At 38.0% G+C, this 15,285-nt stretch overlaps 2 protein-coding genes across 5 annotated transcripts; both read left to right on the top strand.

The window, feature by feature from the left end:
- Positions 1-5,573: 5,573 nt before the first annotated feature.
- On the top strand, positions 5,574-8,656 carry LOC133718113 (protein NETWORKED 4A-like). 4 transcript variants are annotated; one of them, XM_062144924.1, is made up of 4 exons: positions 5,574-5,700; positions 6,615-6,724; positions 6,836-7,026; positions 7,225-8,656. In XM_062144924.1, exons 2-4 carry the CDS (start codon positions 6,631-6,633, stop codon positions 8,320-8,322), a joined length of 1,383 nt encoding a protein of 460 aa, XP_062000908.1. In that variant the 5' UTR covers positions 5,574-5,700; positions 6,615-6,630; the 3' UTR covers positions 8,323-8,656. The 4 variants fall into 4 exon arrangements, with proteins under 4 accessions (XP_062000908.1, XP_062000905.1, XP_062000906.1 ...); XM_062144921.1 differs by having other exon boundaries at positions 6,836-8,656; XM_062144922.1 differs by lacking the exon at positions 5,574-5,700 and adding an exon at positions 5,722-5,883 and having other exon boundaries at positions 6,836-8,656.
- A 2,296-nt stretch (positions 8,657-10,952) lies between these two features.
- Positions 10,953-13,653, top strand: LOC133718917 (uncharacterized). Its single transcript, XM_062145795.1, has 3 exons — positions 10,953-11,199; positions 11,833-11,946; positions 12,028-13,653. Exons 1-3 carry the CDS (start codon positions 11,076-11,078, stop codon positions 12,141-12,143), a joined length of 354 nt encoding a protein of 117 aa, XP_062001779.1. The 5' UTR covers positions 10,953-11,075; the 3' UTR covers positions 12,144-13,653.
- Positions 13,654-15,285: the final 1,632 nt, after the last annotated feature.

Raw genomic sequence — 15,285 nt, 5'->3', positions numbered from 1 at the left:
TCACCAACTCCTTGAGCCTAATTTCTCAACTTTTACCAAAAAAATAATGCAACACAACTTTCTGACAATCTTTCATGAATACATCAGTGAATCAAAATTTCCATTCGCATAGTCTTTACCAAAATAAGTTCACTGACACATAAGTACTTCTGTGATTAAACATCCCAACCAATCCATAGAAGTGACTGATATGAATGCAGAACCACACACAGCTGATAGTAAATTAGTTCTTAATTACCCTCTCGGGTAAAAAAGCTTTCGTCAACTCAGAAGACAAGTAAAGTGAGAATGCCCCAGTTGAGCAAGGAGAGCCTTCTGGAAGCAAGGAAAACTTATATTTCTAGTGAGAATCACTGCAAGAGGAGAAGTGAGAAGGAAAAGATTGGCTAAAAAAAGCTAAAAGCTAATCAAAGAATATCATGATTGAGCAATTACACAAGTGTACTCAACTGTTCTGGAAAAAGTTGATACAATGTGAGAATTGAAGAAAGTCCATTGGGAATGGTGCCTAGCTCTAAATGAGTCGATGTAAGCTTCTCTGAAAAATTGAGTAATTGTGAGTGGAAGGTAGGAGAAGACTTTTGGCAATTTCCATTTTTACCGTCTGGTCTCTATCCTCTTGCTTCCACATAAATATTCATCTGGTTAATAATGGAGTTTTAGACTAGTATCCTGGAAATTGAGTCCATACCAGAAGTGCTGATAAATCAAATTTAAAAAGTTAGTTGTGCTTGGAAGTTTCTTTTGATTTGATATTTGCCTGTGAATTGTCTCTTTCTTTAGGAGAAACTGCCAAGCACTAGAGGACTGAATGCCATTTTGCAAGTTTCTAGTTGACACTTACTAGTTAGTGATGAAGACTAGACCAGGTCCAAATCCATGTTTGAATAATTGAATGTATGTGAGAATTAGGAAAACATATTGTCTATTAATATTATAATGTTATTGTCGATCTGTTAATATTATAGTTTAAAAATGCTAAATTCAACGCTGTGTTTAAGAAATTTGTTTACTAAATAATAGCTGTACGACAATATATCTATAAAATAGTTAATTAAATATATACTAATATAAATAACATCCCAACCTGAAACGTGTGTATATATAACAATATTATCTCTTTTCTTTTGGAGCTTCATGATTTCTTTTTTTAACCATTTGTGTCATGAAGATAATACACTATTACGAACTCTCAGTTAAGGAGTTTGCTCTTCGATCTCTCGCAGTAACCTTTGAGTTTGCTCAATTTGAAATACATTAAACAGATTATATATGTAGACATTATGTTGACAAAATTCTATGTTCTCCATTTCTCAAGCAGATGTTTCATCATTTTTGTCGCCATACCAAAATAAATTCTTGTAACTCATGGTTTGTTGAAGCCAAGTGATTAGCCTTTCCATTGCAAATGGGTGCTCCAATATCAATTCAACCGTAGAATTCATAGCCTAAGGTTACTAAAAGTCAAACCCATATTGTTTACCAAATAAAGTCAACTCCATCTTCCACCATATATAACCCAAATGTCTAAAGTTAATCATTAGTTATATAATTGCCATTACATAAAGGCACACTCAGTAGAAAGTAGATAGTGTCAAATTCAAGCCATGTAATGAGGAAATGGGAAAAAGCTAATTGGAAGTAAAGGTTATGTGAATTAAAGTTAATAAACTATGATGCCTCCATTCAGAAGAAGCCAAAGAATTTCAAGTGGAGTGATATCAGAAGGGGCCGTGATCACTTACCTAATTTCAGTTTAAAAATTGTCCACTTACTCCACTAAGAGTTTTTTAACCCCATTTACCCAATCTAACATCTATTGACAGTATTACCCTCATTTTAATTTATAAATTACACTCATATATCTCTCTCTCTCTCATCCCTCCAATATGTGCTTTCTCCCTCTCTCATCCTCCGATTCCGATCTGCACGATCCTCTCTCTCTGCCATGGCAGCTCCGGCGCCCCACCACCGGCTTCGGGCCAACACATGCATCAAGTCTCCACCGCCATCAGAGACGATCTCAACAGTCATGGGACCCACCCCAAGCCAGCCCCAAGATCGGAGCACTGCATCCGAATTCGAATTGAACCTCCGAGCGCCGTCGTCACCCAAACCACCGATCCAACGCCCATTGCCACAACTCAGCCCCAACGCCGATTCGACTCCGCTCCCCTTACACAACCATGCCCTGACCACTCCTTCCAACCGAGAAAGACGAACACGTCCCGACCCTAGCCTCCCAGCCTGAGATAAGCCAACAACCTCCCATCCGGCCGCACAACTCGTGCACCGGCTAGTCCAGGATGGCGCTGAGGCGCAGCCGGACAGGATCGCAGGACAGAGTTACACCAACGGCGTTCTCTAGGGTTTGGTGAGAGAGAGAGAGGAGAGAGAGAGATTAAAGAAGTATATGTGATTGTTTTGTTTATTATGATTTGGTTGGGCAATAATAAGATTATTGGGGGGCGAAAAAACGATTATTAGAAGGCAATAATAAGATTATTGGGGATAATAATAAGACTATTGGGGGGCAAAAAACGATTATTGGAAGGCAATAATAAGATTATTGGGGGCCAATAAAAAGATTATTGCGGGGTAATAAAATCAGACGCCAGAATCCGGTCATCAGTCTGGTAGCTGGATTCGGGATTTCGGTGACCGGTTGTCAGATTTCGGTCACCGGTCGTTGGAGTCCGGTCACCGGAGTCCGCGGCCGACCACTGGTCACCGGAGTCCGGCAAGGTCTCCGATGACTTCTCTCTCTAAGTGACAAAGAAGGAGAGGGCAAAATTGTCCCAAAAATAAATAAAAAAAGAATAAAAAAAATACTTAATTGGGTATTAGGGAAATGATTTCTTAAAATGTTTGGGTAAGTGGGCAATCTCTTTGTAAGTAGAGTTAATTAACCTTAAAATTGGGTAAATGATTATTTTCCCATATCAGAATAGTTTAATTTGATTCTTATATAGTCTAGCAAAGGTATATTGAAAATCAGATAAAAAAAGGTATATATATTGAAAAATTATTCGTAGTTCACACAATAAACTAATCTATCATATATCTTTCGTTTTTGAAATTTCAATAATCTGGAACCATCCATCAACCTTTTATTTTGGCCATAAAATGTTTATATATTCGAGCATATATATACATCCATCTTTTTGAGGCAGCTGCATATGCAAAAAGCCTGTTGTTCTTTCTCACACTGAAAGTTCTCGTCGATAAAGAAAAAGAAAACTAATTAAAGTGCAACATTGCATGCGTTACTGTGAAACTGGAAGATATATTATATATCACTGTACCTCAAAAGTTTCTTCCGAATAAAGAAGAGATAGAAGTGGTGAGTCCACGTTTGGTTGTCTCCTACGAGTGTTTGACAGTGCTCTTGAATTCCCACCTTTCCCAATTCCAACCTCCAACATGAGAAAGATGCAAATCGTCGATCGTTTGGTTCATCCTTGCTAGTTTTGTAGATTAATCACAATTCTAGCAAGACGATCTCTTGTTTGTAAGTTTGATGTTAATTAGTAATTAACAATTTAACATACTTAGTATGCCATTTACATCAAGGACAATCATTTGTGATTCATAAAGCCTCCACATATGTTTTGCGACTATAATAGATTTTAGTTATTGAAGTAAATTAAATATATATATATATATATAGTCAGTAATTTTTGACGCGACAAGATAATATGATTCAAACATATTACGAATTTAAATTAAGTATTTAAGCTAATCATAACTTGATGAGTCGATTCCAATTTGATATGTAAATTACCTTAACTCAATGTCAAACCATTCGAAGGGGATTTGGCTCTCTCACCTCTTGCAACATTTTAGTCGAATTAAATAGACTCAAGCGACCTGATGAAGTGGTTTTCTGAGTGTTGGTCGGTTTTACTACTCCCATGTTTGAGTTGATCATGACTTGATAGTTGATGCGAATACAAATATCATGTCATGTGACACCCATAAACTCGACCTGACTACCTTTGGATAACTTGCCAAACTCGACCCCGATGGGTCTCATGTTTTCGGCTAATATTTCTAGCAATTCGAGTGGGGGTATACTGGTATAGCTTGGCCTTGAAGATGAGAAATGATGCATGGTCTTGCTTTGGCCATGCAACCCCGATAACAGTGAAGTGAAGTTTGGGGTCTCGATGATTCCAACTGTTGTGCACCGTTCTCAATGACTCCGGATGCCATTAAGATCGACTTTGGGTATCACTTTCAATGTACCAAGCAGTAAGATGCACATGATAATGTGATTTTATTTATTTTTTTAGTGACGTTTGGAAAATTTGTGTTCTGGGGTAACGAATTTATTCCACTCTTAATTCATATTAATCTAATTGCTTTTTGTTTAGGGTGTTACATGTCCCGACTGACATCACGTACACCAACAACAAACCATTCAGCTTGACGTCAAACATATTTAGCCTAAAATTTATTCACAATTCAAACGCAATTGCTTAAATTTACATACCAAAAACACATGAACTGTCAACAAAGCCGCTTAAGTGCTCAACTACCCCCACGATTCCATGATGCACCAAGCAACAATAGGAGCACCTAGCCATAACCATAACAAAGTAGATATGAACAAACCAATCTATATGTCGTGACCAGGGTGAGGAAACCATTTACTAGATTCGAAGTATATCATATTATGAATAATCCTAAGAATCATACAAATTTCAGTTGTTCACCATGAAACTCATCAAGTATAAGTCTTTGGCTTTGACTCTTGAGTGGAAGATTAAGGATCTCTCAAAATGACAAATTTGCTAACAACCTAAAGGTTAATTGAAGAGTAGGTGGATCCATGTACAGATACTTGGACTAAATCAGACTTTTGTTATATAAAAAATATATTAAAGATTCGATATTTATACATTTTTTAATATATTATAATCCGAATGATATGAAGAATCATATAAATTTTTGTTGTGCACCATAAAACTCATTAAAGTCTAAAAGTCTTGAATCTTGAGTGGAAGATCAAGAGGGTGTGTGTGTTTGGTGGGGTGGTAAGGCTTTGGTCTCATATATAAGAGGTCAGGAGTTCGAGCCCCATCAAGGGTGGGGTTTTAAAAAAAAAAAAAAAAAAAAAAAAAAGAGTGGAAGATCAAGAATCTCTCAACATGACAAATTTGGTGACAACCTAAAGCTTAATCGAGGAGCTGGATCCATGAACAGATAATTGGATAAATTTGGACTAAATCAGACTTTTGTTACATAAAAGAAAAGAAGAAGAATATTAAAGATTAGATATTTATACATTTTCTTTAATTTTCATTATCCTATTTTTGCAAATTGTAACGCTTTCCCGCCATAGCTCTCGGTTGCTCCGCTGGGCGGGGCCGGCACCATTCACGGGCCTTGGCCCACCTCTCAGTCGTTCATTATTGAAAATTCCCCCAAATTACCAAAACACCCACATATGACACATCCACGCACAGAAATACCCGAAACACGAAGCCATGCCGGAGGGCAGTTTAGTCACACCGATAAGGCGGGGGCAACAAAATTTAAGCCTTCTCTTTCAGACTCTAGCTACTTGTCTCGATTCTGGTGCCCAATTTTTGAATTTTGAAAAAAGCGGATTTTGCTTAAAAAGCCGCTTCTTCTATCAGCAAAAGCCCAAAGCTTTCAAATCTCAGGGGCCACTGAACCCAACCACTCTAGTTGGTATGTTTGCTCATCAATTCCTCAACTCTTTGAATTTTCTTGCTTTCTCAGAATTGATTTGCTCTGGTGATTTGTGTATTGGTGCGGTTCGCTTATAGATCTCGGTTTGTTCTTGCTTAATTTCTTGGAAATTTTGTGGATCTAGCTGCTGGTTTAGTGGTTTTGGTCTTGAATCTGATTCTGGTAAGCAGAATTTTTGTGGGATTGGAAAAGTTAGAGACTTTTTGAGTAAGCAGATTAGCGTGTATTGTATTTGTGGGCTCATACTGATAGTGGAAATAAGCATGAGATTTTAAGGGGGTTTGGATTTAGGTGAAAAGATGATTCTTTGCTCATGAGTTTAGTTTTTTTTTTTGGGTTAAATTTAGGTGAAAAGATGATTCTTTACTGAATTGCTTGATTGAGAGTGCAAGTGACACATCTCTTGTTATTTGTGATTGTCGTCTGCTCAAATTTAGATCGCAATTGGAAGTAGAGATTGGAGGGGAAAGAGTGATGACAGGTGCGATATGATAGAGGTTTTAGACTAGCAGAAGTTGATAGGTTGATGTGAGAATGTCTGAAGAATGCAGTTTAAATTGATTGATTGATTGATTGGTCGATATGATGGAGGTTGAATAATGCAGTAGGACTACTAGTTAGACTAGCAGAACTTGATTGGTTGATGTGAGAATCTCCTAAGACAGTCTAGTCTTAAGTGAGGATGTTGCTGTTGCCATTTCTGATGAATACAGCAGTTTTTCTTGCAGTTTTGCCTTTAGTTTGGTGTGTTGTTGTGGTCATTAAATCATTGATATATTGGTTTTTCTGGAGTCGGTGAAATCCTTGTTCTTTAGCTGGTACTTGTATTAGAGAAAGTTGCTTCTTTTCATGTTAATTTGAGGCTTATGTGGCGTTCTTTACATCATTTGCAGTCGGTAAACGGTTGATATGGGGACATCAGATTTGAAGAAGTCGGATTCATGTGAGCAGGACAACAATGTCAGTCAAGATGGTTCTATATGGCTGGTAGAAAATCTTGAAGGTGAATACATTTTCTGATCCATCTCTTTCTGTTATATCTTGTGCAGATTGTTTCAGACTAGTAATTTTATGATGAGTTGTCATAATGATGTTCAAAATGTTCTTTCTACAGAGATGGACCAGAGAATTAAGCAAATGCTTAAGCTGATAAAAGAAGATGGTGATTCTTTGCCTAGAAATGTTGCAGAAGATTCTTATAAGAAGCCAGAGTTAATTGAGGAATTTCAGCGATTGTATCGATCACTGGCTGGGTGCTATGGTCACTTGGCAAAAGAAGCACATATGCAGACTCCTGATGGAAAGGTGGGTTTGCATAAATCTGGCCATCAGGTCATTGGTTTAGATATGTCACCAAGCTCAGGTGGTTCTAGTCCTGCTCTTTCTTTAAAGAAAGGCACCGAATCATCTTCCTCATCATCATTGGAGTCTGAGTCAGAATCTCTTAACTTATCTCCCAGCAATTACTCGATTCCACCTCTGAACATGGACTTTGACTCGCAGGGATGGGAGAGGATTATTGAACTAGAGGATGAACTTTCCAGCATGAAAGAGAAGCTCCAGACAAGGGAGGCTGATCTCGAACAGGAGAAATTACGGGTATCAGATCTGCAAAAACAGATAGCTGAGTTGGAGAGTCGTGCATCAGAAACAGATAATGACATTGGTAGATTGGTGAGAGAGTTGGAAGTAATTACAGCAAGGCTCAAGGGGTCGGATGAGGAGAATGCAAGGTTGAAGCAGGAGGTTACTGAGAAAGTGTCTGAAGGTGTTAAAGAAATGCAAGGTCATCTTGCAGTGGCTGAGGAAGATATAGCCATGTTGGAAGCTCAACTTGACTCGGAGAGGAAGCATGTTTTGGAGCTGCAGGAGAGGATTGTGAAGTACGATGCCGATTTGGTTGGCCGTGATCTTGAGTTGATGGAATTGAAGAGTGCTTTGCATGATGCACAGGACCAGTTTTCTCTGGAGAGAGCAGACATGCAGTTTCATATTTCTGGTTTGTCAGAGAATCAAACCATCTTGGAGACCAGGCTTGAAGAATGGGAGTGGAAGAACAGGAATCTAGAAGATGAAATAAGGCAACACCAAACTGATAAGATGGAGCTGGAAAAGATGCGTGTTGCACAAGAGATGGTTTTGCAAGGCGAAATAAGTTGGCTGAAGGTAGAACTCGCTGAACGAGGTAAACATGTGGAAGCTGTGAATAAGGACTTTGACAAATTCAAACTGAAATATGATATGCTAATGGCAGAGAAGGATGAGCTCAATGCTAAGGTTCACACGCTTATGGCGAATGTGAGTTGCCGTGATGATCAAATTAGGGAAATGGAAGGACATCTATGCCGGTTACATACAGACCATGAGGATCTGATTGCTGGGTCTGAAAGTGCACGCAAGTTAGTAGATGAACTGAAATTGAGAGTGGAGGAGTTGCAGGAAGAGGTGAATAGGCAGAGAGTTGTGATATCAGACGGGGCTGAGGAGAAAAGAGAGGCTATACGACAGCTATGTTTCTCACTGGAGCATTATAGGAGTGGATATAAAGAACTTCACCAAGCATTTAAGGGGCACAAGTGGCGAGCAGTTGCTGCTGCATAAAATCAGCTTCTTCTATAAAGTGGTCTAGTATGTGTTTCTCAGGTTCACTCATCTCTTGCCTGATGTGATGTCTTTGTGTTATTATGATGGAACTTTTGCTCAGTTCTTGAGTACCGGATATTCTTGTATCTTGTTTAGGGTTGTGGTCAATTCAAGTCAGACATTATGTTGCTGCCTAGGTAATTTTGATACCAAATGTTGCCTTTGTGCTATATATTGTGCATGTTAAAACCCATAGTGGCATATACAAGTTCATACCTGTTGTGTTTGCATCTTATTCTCCTAAATTCTGAATTGAAAAAATATTTGAATATCCAACATTTGTGTGCCAAAATACTAGTATGTTATAGTGTTTTACTTGGCCTTCTTGAAAGAGAAATGAAACTACCTCTGCCAATGCACTAGGCATTTGACTTTTTCCTATTTCAAACCGGAAGTCTCATGTGATTGGGAATTACTCTTTCTTTTTACTTTTAGAGTTGGCATCACATTTGACTTGTTCATGGTCTGTAAAACTCAGGTAGGTTTGATGGTCGCCACAATCCATAGCCTTGACTAAGTCCTTGATTTATAAGCATCATATAACCCAAGAAAGACGTTCTATACAGAACAAAAAAAAGCATTTTAGGAGCTCCAAAAAGCCAAATGCAAAGCTTTTGTTTGCTGTTAGGAGCATCTCTCATACACCAAAGAGCAAAAACACAAGGACAACAATGACCATGTCCAGCATGCTTCTTCTCTATAAAGAGGTAAAGATCAGAGACTGCTTAGTTTCCAAGAAAGACTATAAGCAAAAACTGGGAAATAGAAGGAATAAAGAAGAGGAAAAGGGAAAGCGAAAACGAGGAAGGTACCATATTTGTCCTTGACCTAGATGGTGAAGCAGAATGAACTGTACTACTGTGGACTAACTGGAGTGAAAATGTCAGTAAGCTACCTGGAAATGTATTGATGTGCGTCACTACAAGTTCACACATTGTGGGTTTGCATCCTATTCTCTTAAATCCTGAATAAAGAAAGCTTTGCTGATTGTCTGTTTCTTAAAACTTAAATCTTGGTTGCATTTCGCTTATTAACAATTGTGTGCCGCTACTAGTATGTTTTAATTGGTCTTATTGAAAGAGAAACAAAACTCCACCCCTGCCACTGAACTAGGCATTTTGACTTGGTCCTAGTTCAAATTGGGAAGTATTATGTCAGTTACTGAGCCACAGCTTCAGTTTGCTAGACTTCTTTCATATAGTGTTTTACCAATGGGGAATTACTGTTATTGTTTACGATTTCTTCTTACTGTTAGATTGGCATCACACTTCACTTGGTCACGGTCTGTAAAACCCAGTGGTAGGCGGATTGATTCTTGAAACCCTTGACCAAGTCCTTGATTTGTAAACAACCCAATAAAATGTTCTATATACAGCAAAGAAAGCATTTTATGACTTCATTTTACACGCCTTGTCTGTTGGACCCTTTTTACTTAATCAGTGAACTCCTAAATGCAAAGCTTATGTTTGCAGCATCTTTCATGCACTAAAAGAGTAAAAACACAAGGACTACAATGATTATGTCGAGTGTGCTTCCTCTATAAAAGAGCTAACAATTAGAGGTCTCTCATATACCTGCAGACATTGCTTGGTTACCAAGAAAGACAATAAGACATAATCAGATTGGAAGAAAAAGTAAGGAATAGAGAAGGAATAAAGAAGAAAGAACAGAGGAAAAGGGAAAGGGATTTTCGAGGAAAAAACCATGCTCGACTTTCACCAAGATGCTGAAGCAAAAGGAACTCACTGCTGGGGACTAACTGGAGTAGAATGTCAGTTAGCTTCCTGGTATATACTGATGCGCGTCATGAAAAAGATATTACCTTGTCATCTGAAATTTTTAATGCCAATCCATGTCGTTTTCTTGACAGCAAGAGCACTCGCCTCTTGCTTGATGAGTATGTATATGGTATATTGTGCTAGAACTTTTGTTCATTTACTGGGAGTATTGGACTTTTTTTTTTTTTTTTTTTGAGAATGGGAGTATTGGACATTACTGCACCTTCTTTTGGTTAATTTGATATGAAATGAGATTGCGCCCTAGGTTGTGCATTGTTAAAGATCAATATGGCTTCCATACTTGATGTGTTCTGAATGAGAAAAGGGTCTAAAACCCTACTGGGGAAAGTGTCCATAAGACTTTACACCCAAAAAATGGACACCATAAGACTCATCTTTTGGTCTGGTATAATCAAATTTAAAACTTAAATAAATAAAACCGACCCTTAAAAAAGAAAAAAGAAAAAGAAAACAGAAAAAGAAAAAAAAAAAACCTTAAGGAGTAACGGCAGAGTTTGAGAGCGACGCTTTGATTCGGCCTGCTGTAATCACTCGTCACTCTTTTTCTTTGTTGCTTCGTCTTGGTAGAGTACTAATAAGACTGGTTTTGGTCTTACTCTTCGTCTAAACTGGCGTACGTGAATCATGCACCTCCTCCCTATTTCCTTCTTTACCGAGTACCAACACTAGCAATTGCATACCAGTCTCTCCGTCTCTTTTCAGTTCTCTTTACAACACCACAGTTCAGGTACATTGCTGCTCCCCTCTATTTTCTTACTTTTCCTCTAAAAACTTTCTTTTTTTGGTAACAGTTGAGTTCGAAATTTCATTGATTATCGCCAATGAATGATTGAGGTGGATCATAGTCTTTCAATTGGAATTAACTCATACCTGATGCATGCCATTATGTAGTTTTTTTTGCAGGGGAGCCTCATGGATTCTCAGGAACTCACTACTAGAGTCCGATTAGTCAGATGTCCTAGATGTCGGCTGCTTCTACCAGAGTTGCCAGATTTTAAGGTTTACAAGTGTGGTGGATGTGGTGCCGTTCTCCGAGGTAAATCAACCAGCACATTATTCTCTAGCAGTCTTCTCTGTTTAGTTCTCACTTCAAACAATGGTCTACAATTATCAAAAAGCAAGTAGAGGGTAGGTTCCGGCTATCCAGCTATTGATTGGAGTTTTAGGTTCAAAGATCTCTGTACTAGAGATTAAGGGGAATTTCCTAACATGGCACCAAAGATTTTACAATATGTAAATTTGCTTATATTGTGTAAAATACGATTGAACCAACTAGGTCTCGATAAATCTTTGTCAGAAATTTCTCAAATGATATTGATGACTTACTGTCTCCTTGGACTCTGTAAGTAGTTTAAATGTAAGACAATATTGCATTAGCATGTCATTCCATAATTTCCGTCTACATGTTAATCAACTATTAGTTTTTGTTTCTATCTTCTTTTTTGAGAGGGTGATCAAGGTTGGGGTCTCATAACATTGTGGATGTAGTACCAGTGAGCTATTTACAAAACCAACTCTAAGTTCCTGAGCCACCTCTTTTAATTGCCTTCTGTATATAATACCAAATTAGCTTTCATATATCTCATCAAAGAAAGGTTCTTACGAATTCCTATTCAGTTTTTGACATCATTGTTGTGAGTACATTTCTAAATAATTATCCTGCATGCAGCAAGAAATCGAGTAAGAAACGAGAGAAGAAGTGAGGGCTTAACCATCCAATCAGCTCCAGTGAATCAATTATTAGATCATGTTTCTCGAGATTCAGAATCAGTCAGCTCAGTTGGTATGTAATGCAACTATTCAGTAATCATTTTCATTTTTAAGTATTGCATCATACTGACATCTCTATGAAAAGGGATTTCAGCCTCAATGGGAGAAGTGAGAACAAGAAATCAAGTAAGAAATGAGAGAAGTGAGGGCTTAATTATCGAAACAGCTCCTGTGAATGAATTATTAGATCATGTTTCTCGAGAGAAGTAAGAAATGAGAGAAGTGAGAGCTTTCGCTCTAATAAAATAGCGGCTCTAGGGAATCAATTAGGTATTCTTTCTGTAGACATAGAATCTGGCACCTCGACCAGTACGTAGTGCAACACTTCATTATTATTATTTTGATGGATGTTTTTCTGAAAGGATGTTCTATACAAGGGTCATGTAATGTGTATACCTAGCTAACCCTCAAAGTTGAGCAATAGTTCAGCATTTTTCTTTTCTTGTTATATGTTGGTTCAAATCATAGTTGGTTACTCTTCCTTTGACAGATTAAGACACATGGAGTTTGTTATGTTATCCGATTTAAGTAACTTTTCAGCTAGCGCCAAGTTAACAATATAAAGTCGTTTTCATTCCAACTCTCAATGTTAGCCAAACAGAAATAGATGAGAAAGAAAATCTTTAGAGTACCATATTAACTACCTAATGACTAGACAAGACATGCCTGTTATGCATATTTCAGTTACAAGGTCATGTATATTGTAGAAGGCTTTTTTGGTTTACATATTGTAGAAGAAGTTTTGAGATGGTCCTTTCACCTACAATTCAGTGTCCAGCATGTCGATTTCACATCACACCAGTTCAAATGGGGCCAACGATGACTATCGTGACATGTTGAAGCAGAAGATAAAGCTAGTGTTCTAAACTCATAGCTGCAGTTAACCAACATCCTTGTTAGCATATTTCTTGATAGTTGTCTTTAATTTGTGATTCGACTACTAATTTCTTTTGAAGGCTAATTTTGAAGACTGGATCTTTTTAATCGTGAGCATCATCCTAGAGCTTCTGTCAGCTGCTTTTGATCAGGCTTCCTCCCCAAGTAAATCAAACTATGCACTAATTGGTATGTTGTTTGCTATTGTTGCTGTAATCACTTGCATCTGCGAGCTCATTCACAAGGTTAAGAGGGAAGGAGCTAAATTGGGGAGGTGGGGAATGCTGTGGTGGTTTTATCATCCACCTCCCAGTAGCACCATTTTTGGTACTTTCCCCGACATTTTAGCATTGGTTGGTGCCATCCCTCAGTGCATTTTCGCGACAGTTCAGTATGTTTACCACAGTAGGCATGCTGATAATCCTATCAATCTATGCTTGTGGCCTATTGTCTTTCTCTTTTGTTTGGTTGGCTTGAGACTAATTAAGTATCAAAACAGAAATATCGCTCACGGCTTAATGCTTACACAAATATCGATCAGTTGTGACTGAACAGAGAGGATAGTTCTTTGAGAAAACCTGGTGTGCATCTGTTGTGAATTATAATGTTCAGTTCGCTTTGACAGCCTGAAGATGGCGAATTGTCTTAGCAGGATACAATGTGATTGAGTTGGACTTTACTGCTGAGAGTAGCCTTATGATTATACTTAAAACTGCCCATTTTATGTAAGAATATTTATTGCCTCGGTCCTTTGTGGATTGATCTACGTGTAACTTAAACTTATTTACGTACTTACATACCATCAGTTCAACATAGCGTGCTATATTGCAGTTCATTGCATGCTATATACTCTGTCAAGAGGGAAAAATATATCAAATCTCTGCCAATATATGGACTTGGATTTTTGAGTTGATCATAGTTCAATCGGGGAGAGCCTTGTATGTCAGTTGAGCAGAAGCTACTAGTTCAACTGGATGAGTCAGCTTCATTCATAATTTATTGAGCGGTTCACCTAGCACTACTCATAATCTAAAGATTTCCCCGAAGATAAAATGTTATAGTTCCTGATCTTGCCCTCTTGTACTTTGTCATGGTCTAGAACCCAGTGGGCAGTGGTTATAGAACTTTGAACAAGTCCTTGAATTGATTTGTATAAAACCAACAAAAATGTTCTCTAGAACAAGGAAAAGCAATCACTTTATACTTCTCTGTTGGATCCATTCATTTAATTAGTGAGGGCTCCTAAGCCAACTGCAGAGCTACTTTTTCTTCTTTACCTGTATAAATGGCCTTAAATCATTTCCATGGTTTCATCTGTTTTTTCGTTTTCTATACTTCTGCCAATGAACTAGGAATTTTGACTTGGGTCCTAGGTCAAATTGGGAAGTCTCTATGTTGAGCCACAGCTTCAGTCGGCTAGACTTGGCTTCTTGCATTATATGGGAATTACTGCAATTGTTTACTCTTTCTTTTTACTGTTAAAGTTGGCATCACATTTGAATTGGTCATGGTCTGTAAAACTCAGGTAGGGTTGATACTTAATCCCCACGCTTACGCCACAATCCATATCCTTGACCAAGTCCTTGATATGTTTGCATCATACAACCCAAGAAAAACGTTCTATACAGCACAAAGAAAAGCATTTGATTACTTCATCAGTTCAACTTACACATGCCTTGTCTCTTGGACCCTTTTTACACAATTAGGGATCCCCAAAAAGCCAAATGCAAAGCTTTTGTCTGCTGTTAGGAGCATCTTTCATACGCCAGAGAGTAAAAACACAAGGACACCAATGATTATGTCCAGCGTGCTTCTTCTCTAAAAGAGGTAAAGATCACAGACATTGCTTAGTTTCCAAGAAAGACAATAACACATAGTCACATCACATAAAAGTTCTACGGTATATTAATATACCATTAAATAGACTAGACGTTCTATACAGAGATAGACTAACTCTATGCATGAATAGATCAACTTGGCTTGATTTCGAATTAGTTTATCTCCGTAATAAGCTACTTTACCTCTATATTAAACACGTTTACTTGATGTATCGATACATTAATGTACCGTAGATGTACCTAACATTACAAAGCAAAAATTAGGAAATAGGAGAAGGAATAAAGAAGAGGAAAAGGGGAGGCGAAAACGAGGAAGATACCATGTCTGACTTTTGACCTAGAAGCTGAAGCAGAACGAACTGTACTAGTGTGGACTAACTTGAGTTGAAATGTCAGTAACCTCCCTGGAAATGTAATTGATGTGCGTCACGACATCGAAACCAGGTCGTCATCTGGATTTTTTGATGCCAATCCAGGTCGTTTTCCCGGTGGAAGAACCAGTCTGATTGGCGCGAAATTATATACACAATTAGTCTAAACTAATTGGGTTTTGCTTTATTAATGGCCTCATTAGTCAAAATGTGGACCCACCTCAAAAATAAACACACCTACTCTCCTCTAGCATCACCTGGAATTTG

Source organism: Rosa rugosa, chromosome 6 (assembly GCF_958449725.1).
Source record: "Rosa rugosa chromosome 6, drRosRugo1.1, whole genome shotgun sequence".
Classification (NCBI taxonomy): domain Eukaryota; kingdom Viridiplantae; phylum Streptophyta; class Magnoliopsida; order Rosales; family Rosaceae; genus Rosa; species Rosa rugosa.
Note: the sequence above shows the minus strand (reverse complement) of the source record. Positions and strands in the feature narration are given on the sequence as shown.